The 18,476-nt window shown below is 36.2% G+C and overlaps 1 protein-coding gene across 1 annotated transcript; it reads left to right on the forward strand.

The window, feature by feature from the left end:
• Positions 1–6,196: 6,196 nt before the first annotated feature.
• LOC108209186 (lon protease homolog 2, peroxisomal) lies at positions 6,197–17,517 on the forward strand. Its single transcript, XM_017379969.2, has 17 exons — positions 6,197–6,543; positions 6,837–6,952; positions 7,028–7,136; positions 7,318–7,487; positions 8,166–8,257; positions 8,912–9,091; positions 9,181–9,264; positions 10,024–10,151; positions 10,651–10,852; positions 10,950–11,156; positions 11,293–11,423; positions 12,407–12,620; positions 13,545–13,844; positions 14,117–14,311; positions 15,582–15,827; positions 16,038–16,139; positions 17,024–17,517. The coding sequence occupies exons 1-17, from the start codon at positions 6,437–6,439 to the stop codon at positions 17,105–17,107; spliced, it is 2,667 nt and encodes an 888-aa protein (XP_017235458.1). The 5' UTR covers positions 6,197–6,436; the 3' UTR covers positions 17,108–17,517.
• Positions 17,518–18,476: the final 959 nt, after the last annotated feature.

Below are 18,476 nucleotides of genomic sequence, written 5' to 3' on the forward strand. Positions count from 1 at the left end.
GACGTGTGTCTCATTCTCGCAAACAAGTCCCGATCTAAAAAATGAAATAATATGGAGTTATGCGCTGCCACGGAGGTTGATGTACGCGCCGCCATGGTGGTTGATCTACACGGCGCCAGGCTCATAAATCCGATGTGTGTCTCATTCTCGCAAAGGTGTTCCGATCTGAAAGATGAAATGGTATGGAGTGAAGACTGCGTAAAGTGAAAGCACTATGGAACGGAACTCCCATACTTTCAAGCTGCACAAGGAATATTAAATCAATGATGTGATGAACGTGATAAGGAGAATTCTGTTACGGTTCACCAGCTTACCAGCTCATGAAGTACATCGGTTCACCAGCTTACCAGCTCATCAGCGTCCTCAAAATCAGCTTCCGGAGCTTTTCTAAAGCTCACAATGAAGTATCATGTATTAAACTTGAAGAAGGAAGCACTGAGCCGCGAAATCAATGAACTGTGAAGTCCTTTAAAATATAATGCCAAAGACAACCTTCAAGAGGTTCTACTCCATCAGCTCTCGGAGCAGCCAAAAATCATGAGTTCCGATGGGAATCCAAAAATCATTCTTCACCAGCTTACCAGCTCATGATATACATCGGTTCACCAGCTTACCAGCTCATCAGCGTCCTTAAATCCAGCTTCTAGAGCTTTCCTAAAGCTCACAATGAAAAATCGTGTATTAAACTTGAAGAAGGAAGCGCTGAGCCGCGAAATTAATGACCTGTGAAGCCCTTTAAAAAATAATACCAAAGACAACCTTCAAGAGGTTCAACAATTTATCTCCATACTCCATTAGCTCTTGGAGCACCACACAATCATGAGTCTTGATGGGAATCAAAAAATCACAAATCCCGATTGGGAATCCAAAACAAACATATATCCCGATGGGAATCCAAAAATCACAAATCCCGATGGAAATTCAGAAATTATGATTCCTAAATGAGAATCCAAAATAAACGTACATCCCGATGGGAATCAAAAAATCATGAATCTCAAGGGGAATCCAAAAAAGATGACTTCTAAATGGGAATCCAAAATAAACATACATCCCGATGGGAATTCAAAAATCATGAATCCCGAGGGGAATCCAAAAAACATGACTCCTAAATAGGAATCCAAAATAAATATACATCCCGATGGGAGTTCGAAAATCATGAATCCTTATTGGAGTCCGAACAAAAGAATCCTAACGAGAATCCAAAAAACTCACAAGAAAATCTCATGAATCTAACATGGAGAACGAGGCGTTGAGCCGGGGGATTGAGAAAGCACTGATCCGTGGTCCGTGGAAATGACTAACCGAGGAAACGCTGAAGCTCTTTAAAAAAGTACCGGACATAACCTCCAAGAGGTTCAGCAGTCCATCATCAGCCCTACGAGCATAAGAAAAATTGAATCCCCATGAGAATCCAAAAGGAAACAAATCCCTATGAGAATCCTATAAACATGAATCCAATTCAGTGGCTCTTTGAACGCCCCTAAAACTTGCCAAACATAATCGCGAAATGACTCATAATTTGCTTATACACTTCTTCGATGCATGGAACTTGAAGCTTCCACAGCCTCAAGGCTTCCACTGTCCCATGGTATGAGCCCAAGGCTTTGTCACCTCATTCACCTCAACGTACTCCAGAGATACCAGCCCAAGACTTCGTCACCTCATGCACCTCAAAGGACATAGAGATACCATCCCAAGGCTTCGTCACCTCACACACCTCAACGGGCTCAAATGATACCATCCCAAGACTTCATCACTTCATTCGCCTCAACGGGCTCCAGAGATACCGGCCCAAGGCTTCATCACCTCATTCAAGACTTACAACAACGGTTAAACGCCATCAAAAAAACTGTCAACAAGATATTATTTAGTTCTTCCATGATATATATCTAGAAAGTTATTGGATAGAGTTTCAGAAAAATGGCTCAACAACTTCAAACGGGTCTCAAGTATCACGCCTCAAGGCTTCGTCTGCCCAAACACATCATCACTGACGACGGTTCTCCGAGCTAAGCTCACAATCCATCTACTTCACTCGGCTATTTCTTCTTTTAGCCATCAGGCTCCTTCAACAATCATCACAATCAAATTGAATTCGGTTATTTGGTACAAAGTATCTAAAGAGGAAAATGACTCCTTATCCACCAGAATCACATCAACCTGCACTGCAGCTCCCTGGTTCTCGACTTCACTGGTTCTATCGTCTCACCAGCTTGGTGCAGATTCCCTTACAAGTTATAGAAAAGCATATATGGCGCTCCCCAAGCAGGCTTCAATCAAGCACCATCTTCGTCAGAATGGTTATAAGACCGAGACCATCACCTCAAGTGGATACCACCTCAACACCTCGACAGGGTCAACAGGTTCTCTGCTCCATCAAGAGATACATAGAATGTCCTATATAAACAAGATGTCGTTCGGAGTCCACAAATACAATGTCTTCAAAGACTAACGGAATATAAGTTCCAAGAAAAGATCCTCATAGAATCTCCAAATTTATTCTCCAGGAAACTCTTCGCTTCACTTATCTCCATTGAACATTGCAGTCCCCGAGAACTAAGAACTTCACACCAGAGTCCTCAAAAAAAGAATCCGTTTGAATGTTGATTTAGCATATGAGGTGCAGGAGTCAGCAAAACTCAAGGTGGCACAGTACTATGACGCCAAGATCAAGCCCAAACACTTCCAAGTAAACGACCTTGCTCTCAGAGAGGCATCAGCTCCAATGTCTAAAAAGATCTCCAGACTGTCAGCTCCCTAGGAAGGACCTTACAAAGTCTCCAGGGTGGTGAGGCCAAGTACCTATCGCCTTGTCACCTCGACTGGTCACCAGTCCCCAACACCTGGAACGCAGTCCACCTCAAAAAATACTATCAATAGTGACACCATCATCTATCAACTTACAATTATAAAACAAGGCCACAATCTGTGTTCACACACACAACTAAGATTCTATTTCACTTCTTACCACAAACACTTCACACACTTAACGATCGACCACAAGGCCGAAGGAAAATTCATCTCACACGCAAAGATTTTATTTCATTTTTTATTTTACTGTCGAATTTTCAGTACAATTACTAACGATGCAGGAACAATGAAACAATGAAGCGCTGAAGCACTGAAGCGCCACAACATCAAAATAACAGAGCCTACAACACAAAGAAGTCTGCATCTAAAGATCCAGCACACTAAGGGGGGACAAATGTTGGGCCATAGCCCACATGAGTCAAGGCCTGCCAGAAAGCCCATAAACACACTAGTATATACAGATAACAACCACATCTGTAATAAGGGTTGGAAATAGAAGTGACCCTCCCTTGTAACATACTATAATGAATATACATATGCTCTCATCTACTACCACATACTCGAGTCTCAACATGCACTTCATCCTTTGAAATCATCGCATGATTATGTTTTAAATTAACCAACGTCAGTTCCCATTTCTTTAATTTCTCTTTATTAACAATGTAAATTCGCGCCACACAATGCGTTCTACCAATAGAATATCCATTTCTCTTTTTTTTTTGAGCATTAGCTTCAACATTTTCGTCCAATGACTTGGATACTATATGACCACCTTTTCGACATATATATAAACACGAACAAATTTTTTTTAGCTTTAAAACGCATGTGTGTAGTTCTAATTATCACCTCAAAACCAACTCGTCTACCATAATCTCTGTAAAACATTTCCGCCTCATCTAAGCTACCAAACAATTGACCAACACAAGAACAAATATCATTCAAACTATCAAAATTCTCACCACAATCATCACCAACATCCTCTCGTTAATCATCCCCAACATCCTCGACCACATCATCCCCAACATCATCCTCGACCACATCATCCCCAACATCATCACCAACCTCCTCAACCATATCATCATCATTATCATAAACATCTGCTATTGGGGGCGTTCCAACAACATCATTCTCTTCTTCAGTTTCAGTTCTAAGTATGATAGGTGTAATAGGCTTACTAGGGGACTAGAAACTATGAAAAAATGTAAGATGCTATATGATGAATAGAAAACTAACCTTGATACAAGAATTTAAACTCCAAATTTCAAACTTCAAACTCTAAGCTTTAAACTCCAACTTTTTTAACTCCAAGCTTTAAAATCCAAGCTTTTTTTAACTCCAAGCTTTAAATTCCAAGTTTTAAACTCCCAAATTTTAAGATTTGTGTTGAAATTTTTTTGTGTATTATGTGTGTTGGGTTTGTAAACTCTAGAAATGGTGGATAAAAAGCGTGGGTCTTGTTTTGAGCCGATTTGGGAGCTATTCTTTGGACAGACATATAATATAGCGTATCTGTTTGAGGGAGCTATATTATATAGCGTGAGCGCTTAAGAGCAAAAGATGAGGAAAAAACAAACTGGACTTGTGCTATATAATACAACATATACGCTGTTTTATACTACGTATACGCTCTATTATATAGCGTATGTCCAATTAATCTTGGTCGTTGATTGCTTGTTTGAACGGTTATAGATGAGTTGGTTGGATAAACTAAGTTATCCAACCATGGTTGGTGAACAGTTATATATATAAACAATTGCTCAAATAGAAACCAAGAGAAACTATACCTAAATGACCTCACCCACCACCTATATGTCATCACCCACCTAGGGTCCACCCTCACCCCCACTCAATCCACCCCGGGCCCGCTAGGGCTTTGCCAAGTTCCTCACAAACCCTGGACAGGCTCCGGACAGCCTTAGGAGCCAAAACTTGGCCCCACTATGGTCCCACTAGGCCCCGACCCGGAACTACGAGGCCCCACTTAGACCCCGTCTAGGCCCATCCCCAGTCCCAAAACCCGCATCATTCTACTTAATCGCATAGTTTCTATTCTAGTAGTTTGTATTGGAGTAGAAACTAAATAGAATCCAATGTGATTAAGTAGAATGATGCGGGATTTGGGACCGGGGATGGATCCCGAGATGGGCCTAGACGGGGTCTAAGTGGGGCCTCGTAGGGTCGGGATGAGGCCTAGTGGGATCATGGTGGGGCCAAGGTTTGGCTCTTAAGACTGTCTGGAGCCTGCGAAACCTTGTCGAGGCTCTAGCGGGTCCGGAGTGGATTGAGTGGGGGCGAGGGTAGGCCCTAGGTGGGTGATGACATATAGGGGGTGGGTGATTAAATATAGGGGTTCGGTGATGTCGTTTAGGTATAGTTTCTCTTTGTTTGTATTTTAGTTTTTATTTTAGTGGTTTGTATTTGAACAATTTTTAGGTATAGTTTCTCTTGGTTTGTATTTTAGTTTTTATTTTTGTGGTTTGTATTTGAACAATTGCCTATATATATATATAACATGATTAATTTTACATAAAATCATGTTGTTTTTAATCAATATTTATTGTTAAACATGTTGGATATTATTTATATTCATAATAAAAGGTTAATCAGCTTAAAATTAGTTATTAATTCAAATTCTGGAAGATATTCTATATTCGATTCTAAAACGTTCTTTCTTTTAAAAATGTTTTTTTTGAGCAATGACCTATGTATATAAAAGTCATTAACAATTATTTGATATTTTTTTCTACGTAACAATTATTTGATATTTATGAAATAGATTGAGAAAAGTTGATGAAAATAATAGATTAAATTAATATTTATATTATAAAAATTTATTATGTGTGAAATTTCAAAATGTAAAAAATAAAAGCATGTTTTTGAAAAGAAACAATAAAGAATCGGAGAGATGATAATATCATCCATAAGTTACGTGAAGACATTTTTTTGTGTTTGAGTAGAATAGCTAGAGTTAACACAAAGGGAAAAAATTGCCTTTTGATTTGCTTTGCCTCTCATTTTTATATAATTTTCATTTATTTATTCTTTAAGATTATATATTGAATATATAATTCAAGAATGAATGAAAAAGTTTAACCAAATTTCTGATAATTATAATATATTTAGAACCGATAACTTAAATAAATGAAATAATGATCCCGAGATTATATACTATAATGGACTAAAATGCTTCACGATTAAGTGATCTATAAATATGTTTAATTTTTTTTATGAAATTATATATAATATTAACATATAATATTAAATATATATTTCAATATTTCATAAAACTGGAGACAAAAGCTTAAATAAAAATAATCCTTATATTCAATCGCCTCATATTTGGTTGCAGATAACATGAATTAGACAGCATGAATAAAAAATAAATAAAACGGTAGGAAGCGAAGGGAGGAAGCGGCAGCTGAGAATGCTCGCCACCTGATTAATAATAATAAAATATATAATCTCATTCTTATCTCTCTCTCTCTCTCTCGATTAAAACCTCCTATATAGAGATAGATTATAGATACACCCAAAGCTTCACTACTTCCATGCTTCACCCACACACACAAAAATACATATAAATATCTTCCACTAACAAACTCTAACACATATTTAATTTATACACATGGGTGAATCGGTTGAGCTTCCGAGTCGACTCGGTATCCTCCCCTTCAGAAACAAAGTCTTATTGCCGGGCGCTATTATTCGAATTCGATGCACTTCTCCTAGCAGGTGATTTTTTTTAATTATTTGAACTTTTATTTTTTGATGATTGAATAAAGTTTTTTGTTGACTGCCTCGAAATTCGTACACTGTGGATTTAGGGAAATTCATGTATGTAGATACCTAATTTGATTGCTGCTTATGCTTGAGTTGCATGCTAACAGGATTTTTTTTAAAATTTTATTTCGAGGCAGATGAATATGATGATGATAAGTTGTTTAAAATTGTTTGTGTGGTTACTGTTACTGATTATTGCGAAGTTTGTAATTGTGTGCAATTTGAATTTTGCTAATTCGATATAGTGTCAAATTGGTGGAACAAGAACTGTGGCAGAAGGAAGAGAAGGGATTGATCGGGATTTTGCCTGTGCGTGATGCTGCTGAAGCAACGTCGGTAGGGCCTGCTGTGTTATCATCAGGTGATGATCGTAGCTTTTCTAGTGCACCCAAAGGAGTTTAACAGACTTATTGATAATTTTCTGACCAACGTACAGGACTAGGGCCTGAGATAGGAGATCGGAATCCCAAAACTCAAGTTGGTGCGTCAGATGCTCAGAAGATTGATGGAAAAAATCAGCAGGAAGTTATTCAATGGCATACTAGGTATGAATTCTTTGATGATTATTTGGAGCTAGTTCGCTGCCTGTTTTAAGAGATCATGAATCTGGGACTAAATTGCTATTCTTAATGATTATCACATTTTTATTGTATTATCGCATTTTTAAGCCAATTTGCATCATCTTTGTGCATTGAGTGGACGATTTTTGCTTTAAAATTTCATTAGGGGAGTTGCAGCTCGAGCTTTACATCTCTCCAGGGGAGTGGAGAAACCAAGTGGACGAGTCACATACATTGTTGTTCTTGAAGGATTGTGTAGATTCAATGTTCAGGAACTTAGTACAAGGGGGACTTATTATACTGCACGGATTACTTCTCTGGATATGACAAAGCCTGGTAAATCTTATGTACTTCTATCTATTCTTTATATGTCAGTCTTATGTTCTTTCTATTGTCTATATGCCAATCACTATGCGCTCTTTTTCAGGTCTTATATATTTAGGTACCAAATTTTTGTTGTCCTTCAGTATCTTTTTTGATAGTTGATAAAGTATAGGGGAAGGTGGTGGTCAGAATTAGACTTGCACACTTCGCTGTATTGTTGCATACTTAACTGTTTTGGGCCCTCCAAATGTACTACATGTTTTTATGAAATATAAAACGAAAGAATAAAAGCTAGTTTCTGGTAGCTATTTCTACTCCAGGATAGAGGAAAAACCAACTATGTTACAGAAAACTGAAAATTCAATTATTGATTGCACTAAAATAGGGAACACCTAGAATCATAAATATATCGAGGTCAAGCGTTATAGTGCTCCTAAAAGCACCATATGTATTTTAGACTTGGTTTAGTTTTTATTGGTGAGACCAAACAAACACAAAAGAGTTAAAATAGGAACCTGGAAACCTCAGTCGTACTTGACATTTTATATGAGGTCACCTATGATCTAACCTTATTTCTGTTCTCAGTACCTAATTATATAGTGCTCATGGTAATTTTGTATTAACGACACTGCATTATATTGTCTCTCATCTCTGATGACTCAGTTATACTGTTACTCTTATTATAACTAGAGATGGAGCTAGTAGAGCAAGATCCAGATTTCATAGCACTGTCCCTCCAGTTCAAAGCTTCTGCGATGGACCTTATCTCTGTTCTTGAGCAGGTAAAAGTGGAACCTTGTTTGTTGGATTTAAAAAAAGATATTATTCTTCATAGAAAATGTAGTTACCTATTAGTATATAAAAAGTAGTATGTTCCTATGTTCTTTATTAAAGCAGACAGAACTGCACAGTTACTTGCCACCTTTCACCTTTCCATCTCGCTTCCTTTATATTCTGCTTTAAAATGCGCGGTGTGTCGTTTAATTAGGGTTCTGCAGAAGATTAACAATTGTTCCAGGGTTATAAACTCTTTTTATAACAAATTCCATTTGCCTTGAATCTCTGCTTGTGATCTGCTTCGATTTCTGGGTCTCATTTTCTGATTACGATATCTAAAGACGTCTAATTGTTCGATATTCTTTTGTTTTGTTTTTTTTATTCTGTCAAATTAAGCGTTGTGCCAACTAATCATAGTTCCTTTAGCAGAAAATTTGATATGCGTGGAGGTAGCTACTCTTATGCTGAAGCTTGATGCTTTGGAGTTTAGAATTAAATTACAAAGCTTTATGTTAAAAATCATGTGTTCAATAAATATGCAAATATAAATGACTACTAATATGTTTATAATTTTATCCTTGTCTTATTCTGTGATACTTGGACTCTCTTGTTTCGGTTGCAAAATAGGTCTGATCTCTTAGTTGTTTAAATTTTCGTAGAAACAAAAAACTGGAGGGAGGACAAAAGTTCTTTTGGAGACGGTTCCAGTGCACAAGCTGGCAGATATATTTGTTGCTAGTTTCGAGATAAGCTTTGAAGAACAGCTTTCTATGTTAGACTCGGTTGATGTGAAAGTTCGACTTTCAAAAGCTACTGAATTAGTTAATCGGCATTTGCAGGTAATATATAGATATAGCACGCAGAATGAATAATTGAATTTCCATATATCGGGCCTATATGGCTTAGTCAATTTCTTTTACCTTTTCAGTCGATTCGTGTAGCAGAGAAGATTACACAAAAGGTTGAGGGACAGTTATCTAAATCACAGAAAGAATTCCTTCTGCGTCAGCAGGTTTTTGTCTTACTACTAGATCTTCAGTACCTTTATTAGATGCAAAGTAATGATTTGGAAAATTGGAGATCAAATGTTATAATCAGTGAAGCACCAGCAGATGATGTAGTACTGGATCCCTAACATGCAGATGAGTTACATAAATTGATTGTAATTGAATTGTGTTAAATACTTATCCTTATGTTAATGTGCTGTAAGCTTACATGAGTTGCATCTGTTTTTGTTTTACTGAAACTCCAAAAATAAACTCCAAGGAAGTAGGCCCCTAAGTCATAATAACTAGCATTTGATATGAGTCATATAAAGCCCAAATAATATTAATAACAGTTCCAGAGACAATTGAATTTTAGCTAAATTCCTACCATGTATGAGGAAGATTAAGGATACTCTTTAAACTGCAAATTTGTGGGCTTGCAATTTTCATTTTTTTTGGGGTTAACAAGTTAAAAGCCAGACTCATGCAATGACTGAAGTATGAATCTCATGGCTTCCTTTTCTTGCATGTAAAACTTAGTTTCATGCATTAAGCAACTTCTCAGTTGCCATAATAACCTCAAAATATTTAATGATTAATTTAAAGTCCTAACGCCATCATGGCTTTAGTTACTACGTTCTCTAGTCTTTCGCTATGTCATTCATATATATAGTTATGTGAATCAGACTCTTAAGAATTTGACAGTTTCTTGCACTGGGTTGATGGTTGATCTTTTCCTTCACTATTTTTTTCTTTCTTTAATCATTGTTTCTGACATACTCTAGATGAGGGCTATCAAAGAGGAGCTTGGTGACAATGATGATGATGAGGATGATGTGTCTGCCCTCGAAAAGAAAATGCAAAGTGCAGGAATGCCTGCAAATATCTGGAAGCATGCTCAGAGGGAACTAAGGTACATATATTCTTGAGATGGCATTTGTCTGTGGAAGATTATATTTTTTTAATTGTATCTGTTTTTTATACGTGAAAATATTATGTTACTTTTGAATCTCATCAAATTCGTTGCTTATTAGTGGTCTGTCTGTGTGCCTGTTTTAGAGAAAGTAATTTAAAAATATGCTTAGTGAGTTCTTTTTTAAAAATATATGCACATAATTGGATATGTCAAAAATATTTAATGCCATACTGTACTGCAAATCTCACTCGTCACCCATGAAGCTAGGTATTGTTTGGTTTTTTGGATTTAACCCGCTTAACGGGAATTGGAATCTCATTCCCATGTAACAGTATTTGGTCGCAGGCTTTGATTGGTTGAAATAGGTGATTCCAAATTATTCTCAGGCCCATTCTCATCAACAGTCCAAGTCATGCCCTAGTGTATTTATAACACATAAGTAACTGGTATCAGTCGAGATTTTTATCTTTGACCTATATTGAAAAAATTATTCTAGGCGACTGAAGAAAATGCAACCCCAGCAACCTGGATATAATAGCTCTCGGGTTTACTTGGAACTTCTTGCTGATTTACCCTGGCAGACGGCCAGTGAAGAACATGAATTGGACTTAAAGGCTGCAAAAGAGCGTCTTGATAATGATCATTATGGTCTGGTCAAGGTCAAGCAACGGATAATCGAATATTTGGCTGTTCGTAAGGTTGGAAAGCTTCTTATTTGTTGTTTCAAAGTGCTTTCTGTTGTAATTCTCCTCGTTTTATTACATCTCTCTCCTTTAATCTGATTATTCGCTGCAGCTTAAACCAGATGCAAGAGGCCCAGTATTGTGCTTTGTTGGTCCCCCAGGTGTTGGAAAGACATCCTTGGCATCATCTATTGCGTCTGCTCTAGGCAGGAAATTCGTACGCATCTCTCTCGGGGGAGTTAAAGATGAAGCTGATATTAGAGGACATAGAAGGACATACATTGGAAGCATGCCCGGACGTCTCATTGATGGATTGAAGGTTACGTCTTGACAAAATTTTAGAAATGAAACTGATTTTTGTATCCGCACACGCCAAGTATTTTGTTAAATTTGTTTTGCTGGCTTCCATCAATTACCCTAGCTTGGATTCTAAATTGTTATTTCTTAACCTTCAGAAAGTAGCAGTTTGCAATCCTGTTATGCTCCTCGATGAGATTGACAAGACTGGCTCTGATGTTCGTGGTGATCCAGCCTCGGCTCTACTGGAAGTTCTCGACCCTGAACAGAACAAGACATTTAATGATCAGTATCCTATCTTCTCACTGATCTTTCTGGATTTAATATGTTAAAACATACAATGTTATTTATGGTCTTTATTTCACTTTGAGTACTCGTCTTTAATACTCAGCACCCTCACATGGGTATACACACCTGAGACTTCGTTTTGGGCCAAAATCAAAAAACTTCAAAATATTGCAGAGTTTGACACTTGCAAACACGTATTTATATTGGAAACTTCAATTAGTGTCCCGGGTAAGACAGAGTTACTATATAATATGTATATTGAACTATATATCAATGTCCAACACACCGAACCTCAGTTGGTCCATCTACTGGAACTGAAGAGCTAGAGTTAAATTTGTAGATTCCTGCATTTTTTTTATTGTTCCTGATGCAAAGCATGCAATTAAGGAGTTAATTGTTGATTATTTTACATTGATTTTCTATCAAAATCAATTGCAATTTATATGGTTGAAGCATTACTTAGAACAGAAAATATGTTCCATTATTACATATTTAATTAGATAATTATTAGGTGGTGGTTATTAGTTGGGATAAATTGTATAGAAGAATGTACTTGATCACCAAGTTGTAGGATATCTGTTCAAACAGTTGTAACTTAATTTATATTAGGGGCTACAGAATAAATTGAAAGTTGTGTGCACTTTTTACTTGGAAGCCATTTGGTTCTTTTGGGTCATCACTCTCTACTGATTTCTGATGGATTTAGATACAGACAATCTGTCAATAACAGTTATTGTTTTCCTTTATCTTATTTTGCCAATAAGTGCATATATCCTTTTTTGGTACAACTCAGAATTTCTGATCACTAGTCTGAGATCTTTTGTAGTGCCAGGAATAATGTTTGTTAGTTATCATTTAGCAGTTAGCTGTACAGTACATTTATGTGTCCATTGAATAGTTACACAAGAATTGAGGACATGTACACCAGCTTTTGTCATGCAGAGTCCTCAAAGTTGTTCCTTAATTCAACTTTTACTCTTTTAGCTATTTGAATGTTCCTTATGACCTTTCGAAGGTCATCTTTGTGGCAACTGCAAATAAAGCACAACCTATTCCTCCACCTCTCCTAGACAGGATGGAAGTCATTGAACTGCCTGGTTATACTCCCGAAGAAAAGCTTAGAATTGCGATGCGGCACTTAATTCCAAGAGTTCTGGATCAGCATGGCTTGAGTTCTAATTTCCTTAAAATTCCGGAGGTATTGATCTTTGTATGCTTATGTTCATAATTAGCAAGTTGCACAGTATCTTAATAAAGTACTACATATTGTGATCAATCGAAAGGTTCCTGTTAATCCTTTTAAGCATGAAGCAGGTCACCCTTTGTGTACTCTTTCTGGCTGTATAACTTAAATTTTAAACCAATTTCGTTTAAGATAGTTCCAGGCTACATTGTATTAATATGGTCGCTGGGGTTCTCATTTAAAAAGCATTATTTACTTCTGGCTTGACAGATGAAAAGATTATCATCTTCCCCTCCTACCAGATAGTAATAACTTCAGTTTTGCTGGTACAATTTCATAAAAATCTGATTTGGAATTCTTCCTATCATTGACTTAGTTAAATAGGCATTATTATTCCCTACTGAGCAAGCATCCTAGATTTCACAAGGAGGTGGTCTGTATATTATTTTGCTGTTCATATTGTATAATCTTTTTAAAACAGATATCAAGAGGCTGCCTACTTGCAAGAAAATGTTAGAGCAAAACATAAAATATGTGTAACCATTACTTTACTGGGTGGGGTTAAAGTGACACTGTGACAGCATTGAGCATGACAGGTTATTCTCTTTCCAAGATGGTAAAAAATAAGACATAAGCTAATGACCATTATGGTATGGAAGTTAGACCATTATGGTATGGAAGTTTCTATGCTTTGTTTGCTGTGGTCCTTTTGTCCCCTACAATTTTTATTATACATAAAAATAAACACAACTAGGAGCAATCTAGAGATTAACGATATCTAATTTAGTTATTGTAACTTCTCCAAGAGTAGGGGAGTCATTGTCTCGGTATATATGTTTATTTTTTGATTTTGAAAGCAAAACGTGTATCTTAAAGTTCTAAAAACATATTTGCTCAACTTACATTCATACTATTTGTAATTGTGTCTTGATGTGGTAGGCTATGATGAAACTCATTATTGAAAGATACACAAGAGAGGCTGGTGTTAGGAATCTGGAAAGGAATCTAGCGTCTCTTGCTCGTGCAGCCGCAGTAAGAGTAGCAGAGCAAGAGCATGTTCTTCCTCTTAAAAAAGATGTGCACCAAATTTCTTCTCCATTGCTGGAAAGTAGACTTGGGGAAAGCGCGGAGGTAGAAATGGAAGTAATTTCAATGGGGGACAATCATGAGATTTCAAGCGACTTCAGAATCAATTCACCTTTGATAGTTGATGAGTCTATGCTGGAAAAAGTATTAGGGGTAATATATTATCATATTTACTATTCAAGTCATTTGCCGCTACCTTGTTAAGGTGTTTAGGACAAGTCTGCATATACAAAATATAAATTATACAGAGAAGAGAGAAGAGCCAACACAACTATACTTGATTGTTGAACATATATCTCTTTGTTGCTAAGCATTGTTGAAGGCTTATCCACTTAACCCTAATATGTACTTGCATACCTATCTATGTTGCGTGTTACTTTATGCCTAGCAGATCAAGTTTTTATTTTGCTTATGCTTTGATGCAGCCTCCACGGTTTGATGACAAAGAAACTGCAGAGCGGGTTGCCGCACCTGGAATATCAGTTGGACTGGTGTGGACTGCGTTCGGAGGAGAGGTTCAATTTGTGGAGGCTACATCAATGGCGGGGAAGGGCGACCTACATCTTACTGGTCAACTTGGTGATGTTATTAAAGAATCTGCGCAGATAGCACTGACTTGGGTATATATTTTGTTGTTTTTTTTAATTCCAAGCAAATGCATATTGAAATATCTACATTATTACAAAGTAAAATCTGTCTGAAATTATAAATTATAAGCTATTTTATTCCAAGAACAGTACAACCAAGTCTTATCTGAAATTTTGGTTGATTGATTTCTTTAGAAGGGGACGTCTATAAGACTAATTAATAAATTCTTTGCAAGTACTATGTTCTATACATGACATTTCATTATTTTTCTTGAAGTCGTTTACATATTAGTTTGGGATGGAGTATTTGATTTTTTTATATTAAGTACATATTTATATATGGTACAGTGGTTTTACTGTTATGAAGTAAAACCTTTTTAATGACAGAACATAATTGTTTCCTACTAAAATTAATGCTAATCAAGATTATATACTCTACTTGCATGTCTTGTCAATGTGTTGTAAATATAGTTGAAATGCAGAATCAACACGCAGTGTCACTATAATATTTCATGCAAAATAGTACAATTAACAAAGTTTAAGGTCTTGGGTTCGATACTTGCTCAACTGAAGATTTTTAAGAATGGGTACTACATGTTAGCTTATAAGCTTTACTCAGAAAATGAAAAAGAAATTTTTGTTAGTCAACTTATGTTCAAAGTTGTTTTGCATCTGATTCCCATGGAATTTAGGGGTTGTTTGGTTGGGGGTAGTTGATGAAGGGGAAGGGGAACAATTGTAGTCATTTCCTTTGTTAGTGTTTGTTTTAGAAAAATTGTCATTCCCTTTGACCTTAGTTTTTGATTGACGTAATATCCCTCCTAGCCCATTCCTAACCCCTCGCTAGCTTTTTCTTTTCCTTTCTCAAATCTCTTTTTAATCTTCTACTATAATTCATATCTTAAACTGTTAAAAATTAAATTAACATGTAAATTATTTTTAAAAACTAAAAATAATTTTCAATTTAGTTTTAAAAAATAACTTTAATGTAATTTATATGTTAAATCAAAAAAAATATAAGGATTTTGTTAAATAATAAATTATATTAATTTATTGAAATGTAAATAAACTATGTTGTAAATATAAATACATTTGATTGTTTTGAAATTATATAATATCATAATAATCGGATATAAAGGTATTCACATAATATTTCACTCCGTCTCCGGATCAGAACCAAACAGGTAAAACAATTCAGGAACATTCTTTCATTTCTCCTCATTTCCCTATCTGAACTCCATTCTGTTTCCCCGACACAAACCAAAGGCCCCCTTGGTGATTTCTGATGTTAATCTTGATTCAGGTAAGGGCAAGGGCCACTGACCTTAAGTTGGCTGCTGCAAAGGAAACAAATCTACTGGATGGGCGGGATGTTCACATTCATTTTCCTGCTGGTGCTATACCTAAAGATGGTCCCTCAGCAGGTGTGACCCTTGTCACTGCACTGGTGTCACTGTTTAGTCATACAAGGGTAAGATCAGACACAGCAATGACGGGGGAAATGACACTGCGAGGTCTAGTATTACCTGTTGGTGGTGTTAAAGATAAGGTGAATTCTCCGTTTCTGTTTACAGACTATCTTATTGCCTTCTGTGGATTCCCATGATAGAAACTATCTGTATCATTTCTTTAGGTTCTCCAAATATTTTAAAACAAAAAAACCATTTGGTATCCTAAAATAAAGTCTAGAATTAAAAAAATGCAGTAAAATGTTTTAAAAATTGTCAGAGATTATATTTTAACCTTGCTATACGCACAGGTTTTGGCAGCACATCGCTATGGTATTAAAAGGGTTATCCTGCCAGAGAGGAATCTAAAGGATTTAGTTGAAGTACCATCAGCTGTTTTGACCAGCATGGAGGTAGTTATTAACTTCTTTAGCTGGCTTGGCTGTTTATCTACTGCTTTTCTATGTGAAAAATATATTCTTTTCAGATAGTTTCCTCATCTAATTAATAGTACTAGACATGTGTTTTCAGTACACTTATTTCATGCATAGACTTCAGAAATATTTTGGATTAGATGTAAAATACAACAAACATCTCCATCTTATATGAACCTGATGGTCAAATTCATTTGCATAGTTCTGTCTTATCAAATACTGACTGGCACAGGCAGGCAAGCATATGGTCAATAACTGATTTGTGCATAGGCTCTACCCTATGTAAAATGTTGCCAAATGAGGACAACTTTGTTGAGCTGTACAAGTATTGTGAAATGCATATACTCCCTCTGAACATATTTTAGGGTTGTTTGACTGTTTGCACACAACTCGAAGTGCTTTGGACATGAAGTTAAAGTCAATATTTTACAATTTGTCATTTTCTGAATAACAATAGTCAACAGATTTGATGTTTTAACTTACACACACACACACATGGTAAAACATAGTACTCCCTCCGTCCCCCTGAGTAGTATACATTGGGGGACGGGGACGCGGCACGGACTTTAATGCTCCTATAAAATGTAGTTGTGTAATTTATTTTTAAATTTTTTTTTTCTGAATTAAAGTTTGGATGTTATATTTTTATTCAGAAAAAGAAAATCTCAAAAATAAGTTAGGGAACTATATTTTATAAGAGCATTGAAATGCGTGTCGAGCAGTTGAAAAGAAACGTATACAATTAAATGGGACAGAGGGAGTAATGTTTTATTCTGCATATATTTGGTTCTGGTGGACTGACCTAAATAATATGGTAACAGACTTCCACTGTGCATACCTTGTTAATAAATGTATTTTGTCAGATATTGCCTGCCAAGCGGATGGAAGATGTTCTGGAGCATGCTTTTGAAGGTGGATGCCCTTGGAGGCAAACCTCAAGATTGTGATAACTCTGTCCTGATTTCTCCAACATACCTCAAGTTGTTTAGTTCTGTTTAATCGGTTTTTAGCAAAGAAAAAAAAAAGATTTTGGCATCAGTAGCTGAGGTGGTAAGAGCTTCTAACATAAGTAACTAATTAGACCGGCAACTGGCAAGTGCCAAGAAAGTTATGTGTTGTCTGTATCGTTATATCCCTTTCCATTGGGATGTGTAAACAAGCTGCTTGCTTGATTTGTTCTCCCTCTACTTCGTACAAACTCCCTGTGCATAAAAAATCATCTTACAATTAAACGTGCTCAGCAATGCATGCATATATTTATATTATGTACAGTTGGAACTCGAAAGAAATCTGATTATAAAATTTGTCTGGGTTGGTTGGGTCAGTATCCTGATCAATTTTCTGGATAAAGCTTTCATTTGGGATTTGCAGAAAACATACATTAATATATCTATAGCGCTAGTCATAAACGTGATATATTTCATCGATGCAAGAATTGTTGATTAATTGATAAAGTTATATTAGTAATTTCAAGTGTCATTTCTTTTAAGAAAGGACATTTTAACTGAGTAGTTATTCAGTTACAGTTGGTGCCTTGGAATTGTCCGAACAGAAAGTGTGTGCCTCTGTATTCCTAAAACTGTCGTTTTTCTTAACATTTCTAGCTGTCTTTCTTCGTTTTAAGTGCTTTGTAACCTACAAATAAATCAACAGACAACAAATTACCTAAAAAGAGGCATAACAACATTCAATTCTTAGTTGAGTAAGAAAGTAGCATACCGTGAATGTGAATAAACGCCAGGAAACGGTTTTGATCACCATCCTGCCAGAAATAGAACATTAATTTAGGTATGCAATAATCTCAAAGTAAAAAAATTTGATATGGAAGATGTAAGATGGAAGTAGCAGCTTCTCACATACTTTGGACATGATCTATGAACCGCGAGAAGAACGGAGAGGGATGAAGAGTGGATATGGCTGCCGAAAGAAACAAATGAGAGAAGCTTCTGCATGTCATTTGTAAATAAAGCTTCTGTTTGAAGCTTTAGACAATTGGTAGACAATTGGTAGTACAGGTGTCAAGATAGGCTCTCAACACATAAGCATGTAAATGTAGGTAGGGTAGGGAGGTGGGCAGTGGCATTTTTGCAATTAAGTTGAAGGGCGGGGTCAATTAGTTTGCAGAATGAAATCAATGTAGAAAAGAGAATTCAGATACTATTATTGAGATAGATGAGATAGATTTTATAAACAAACATTTATATAAAGTATATCTTAAATTATTACTCCCTTCGTCCCAGTCATTTCTATACAGTTTCCTTTTTGAGATGTCTCATCAGTTCTATACATTCCTAAAATAATAACTTTTAATAATAT

Source organism: Daucus carota, chromosome 2 (genome assembly GCF_001625215.2).
Source record: "Daucus carota subsp. sativus chromosome 2, DH1 v3.0, whole genome shotgun sequence".
In the NCBI taxonomy this organism is placed as follows: Eukaryota; Viridiplantae; Streptophyta; class Magnoliopsida; order Apiales; family Apiaceae; genus Daucus; species Daucus carota.

What these genes read in the sequence shown, in the direction of transcription:
- LOC108209186 (XM_017379969.2), top strand. Translation starts at nt 6,437, where the DNA reads ATGGGTGAATCGGTTGAGCTTCCGAGTCGACTCGGTATCCTCCCCTTC. An exon ending in CGATGCACTTCTCCTAGCAG is followed by an intron (nt 6,544 to 6,836) that starts GTGATTTTTTTT and finishes AATTCGATATAG; the next exon opens with TGTCAAATTGGTGGAACAAG. An exon ending in CGCAGATAGCACTGACTTGG is followed by an intron (nt 14,312 to 15,581) that starts GTATATATTTTG and finishes ATCTTGATTCAG; the next exon opens with GTAAGGGCAAGGGCCACTGA.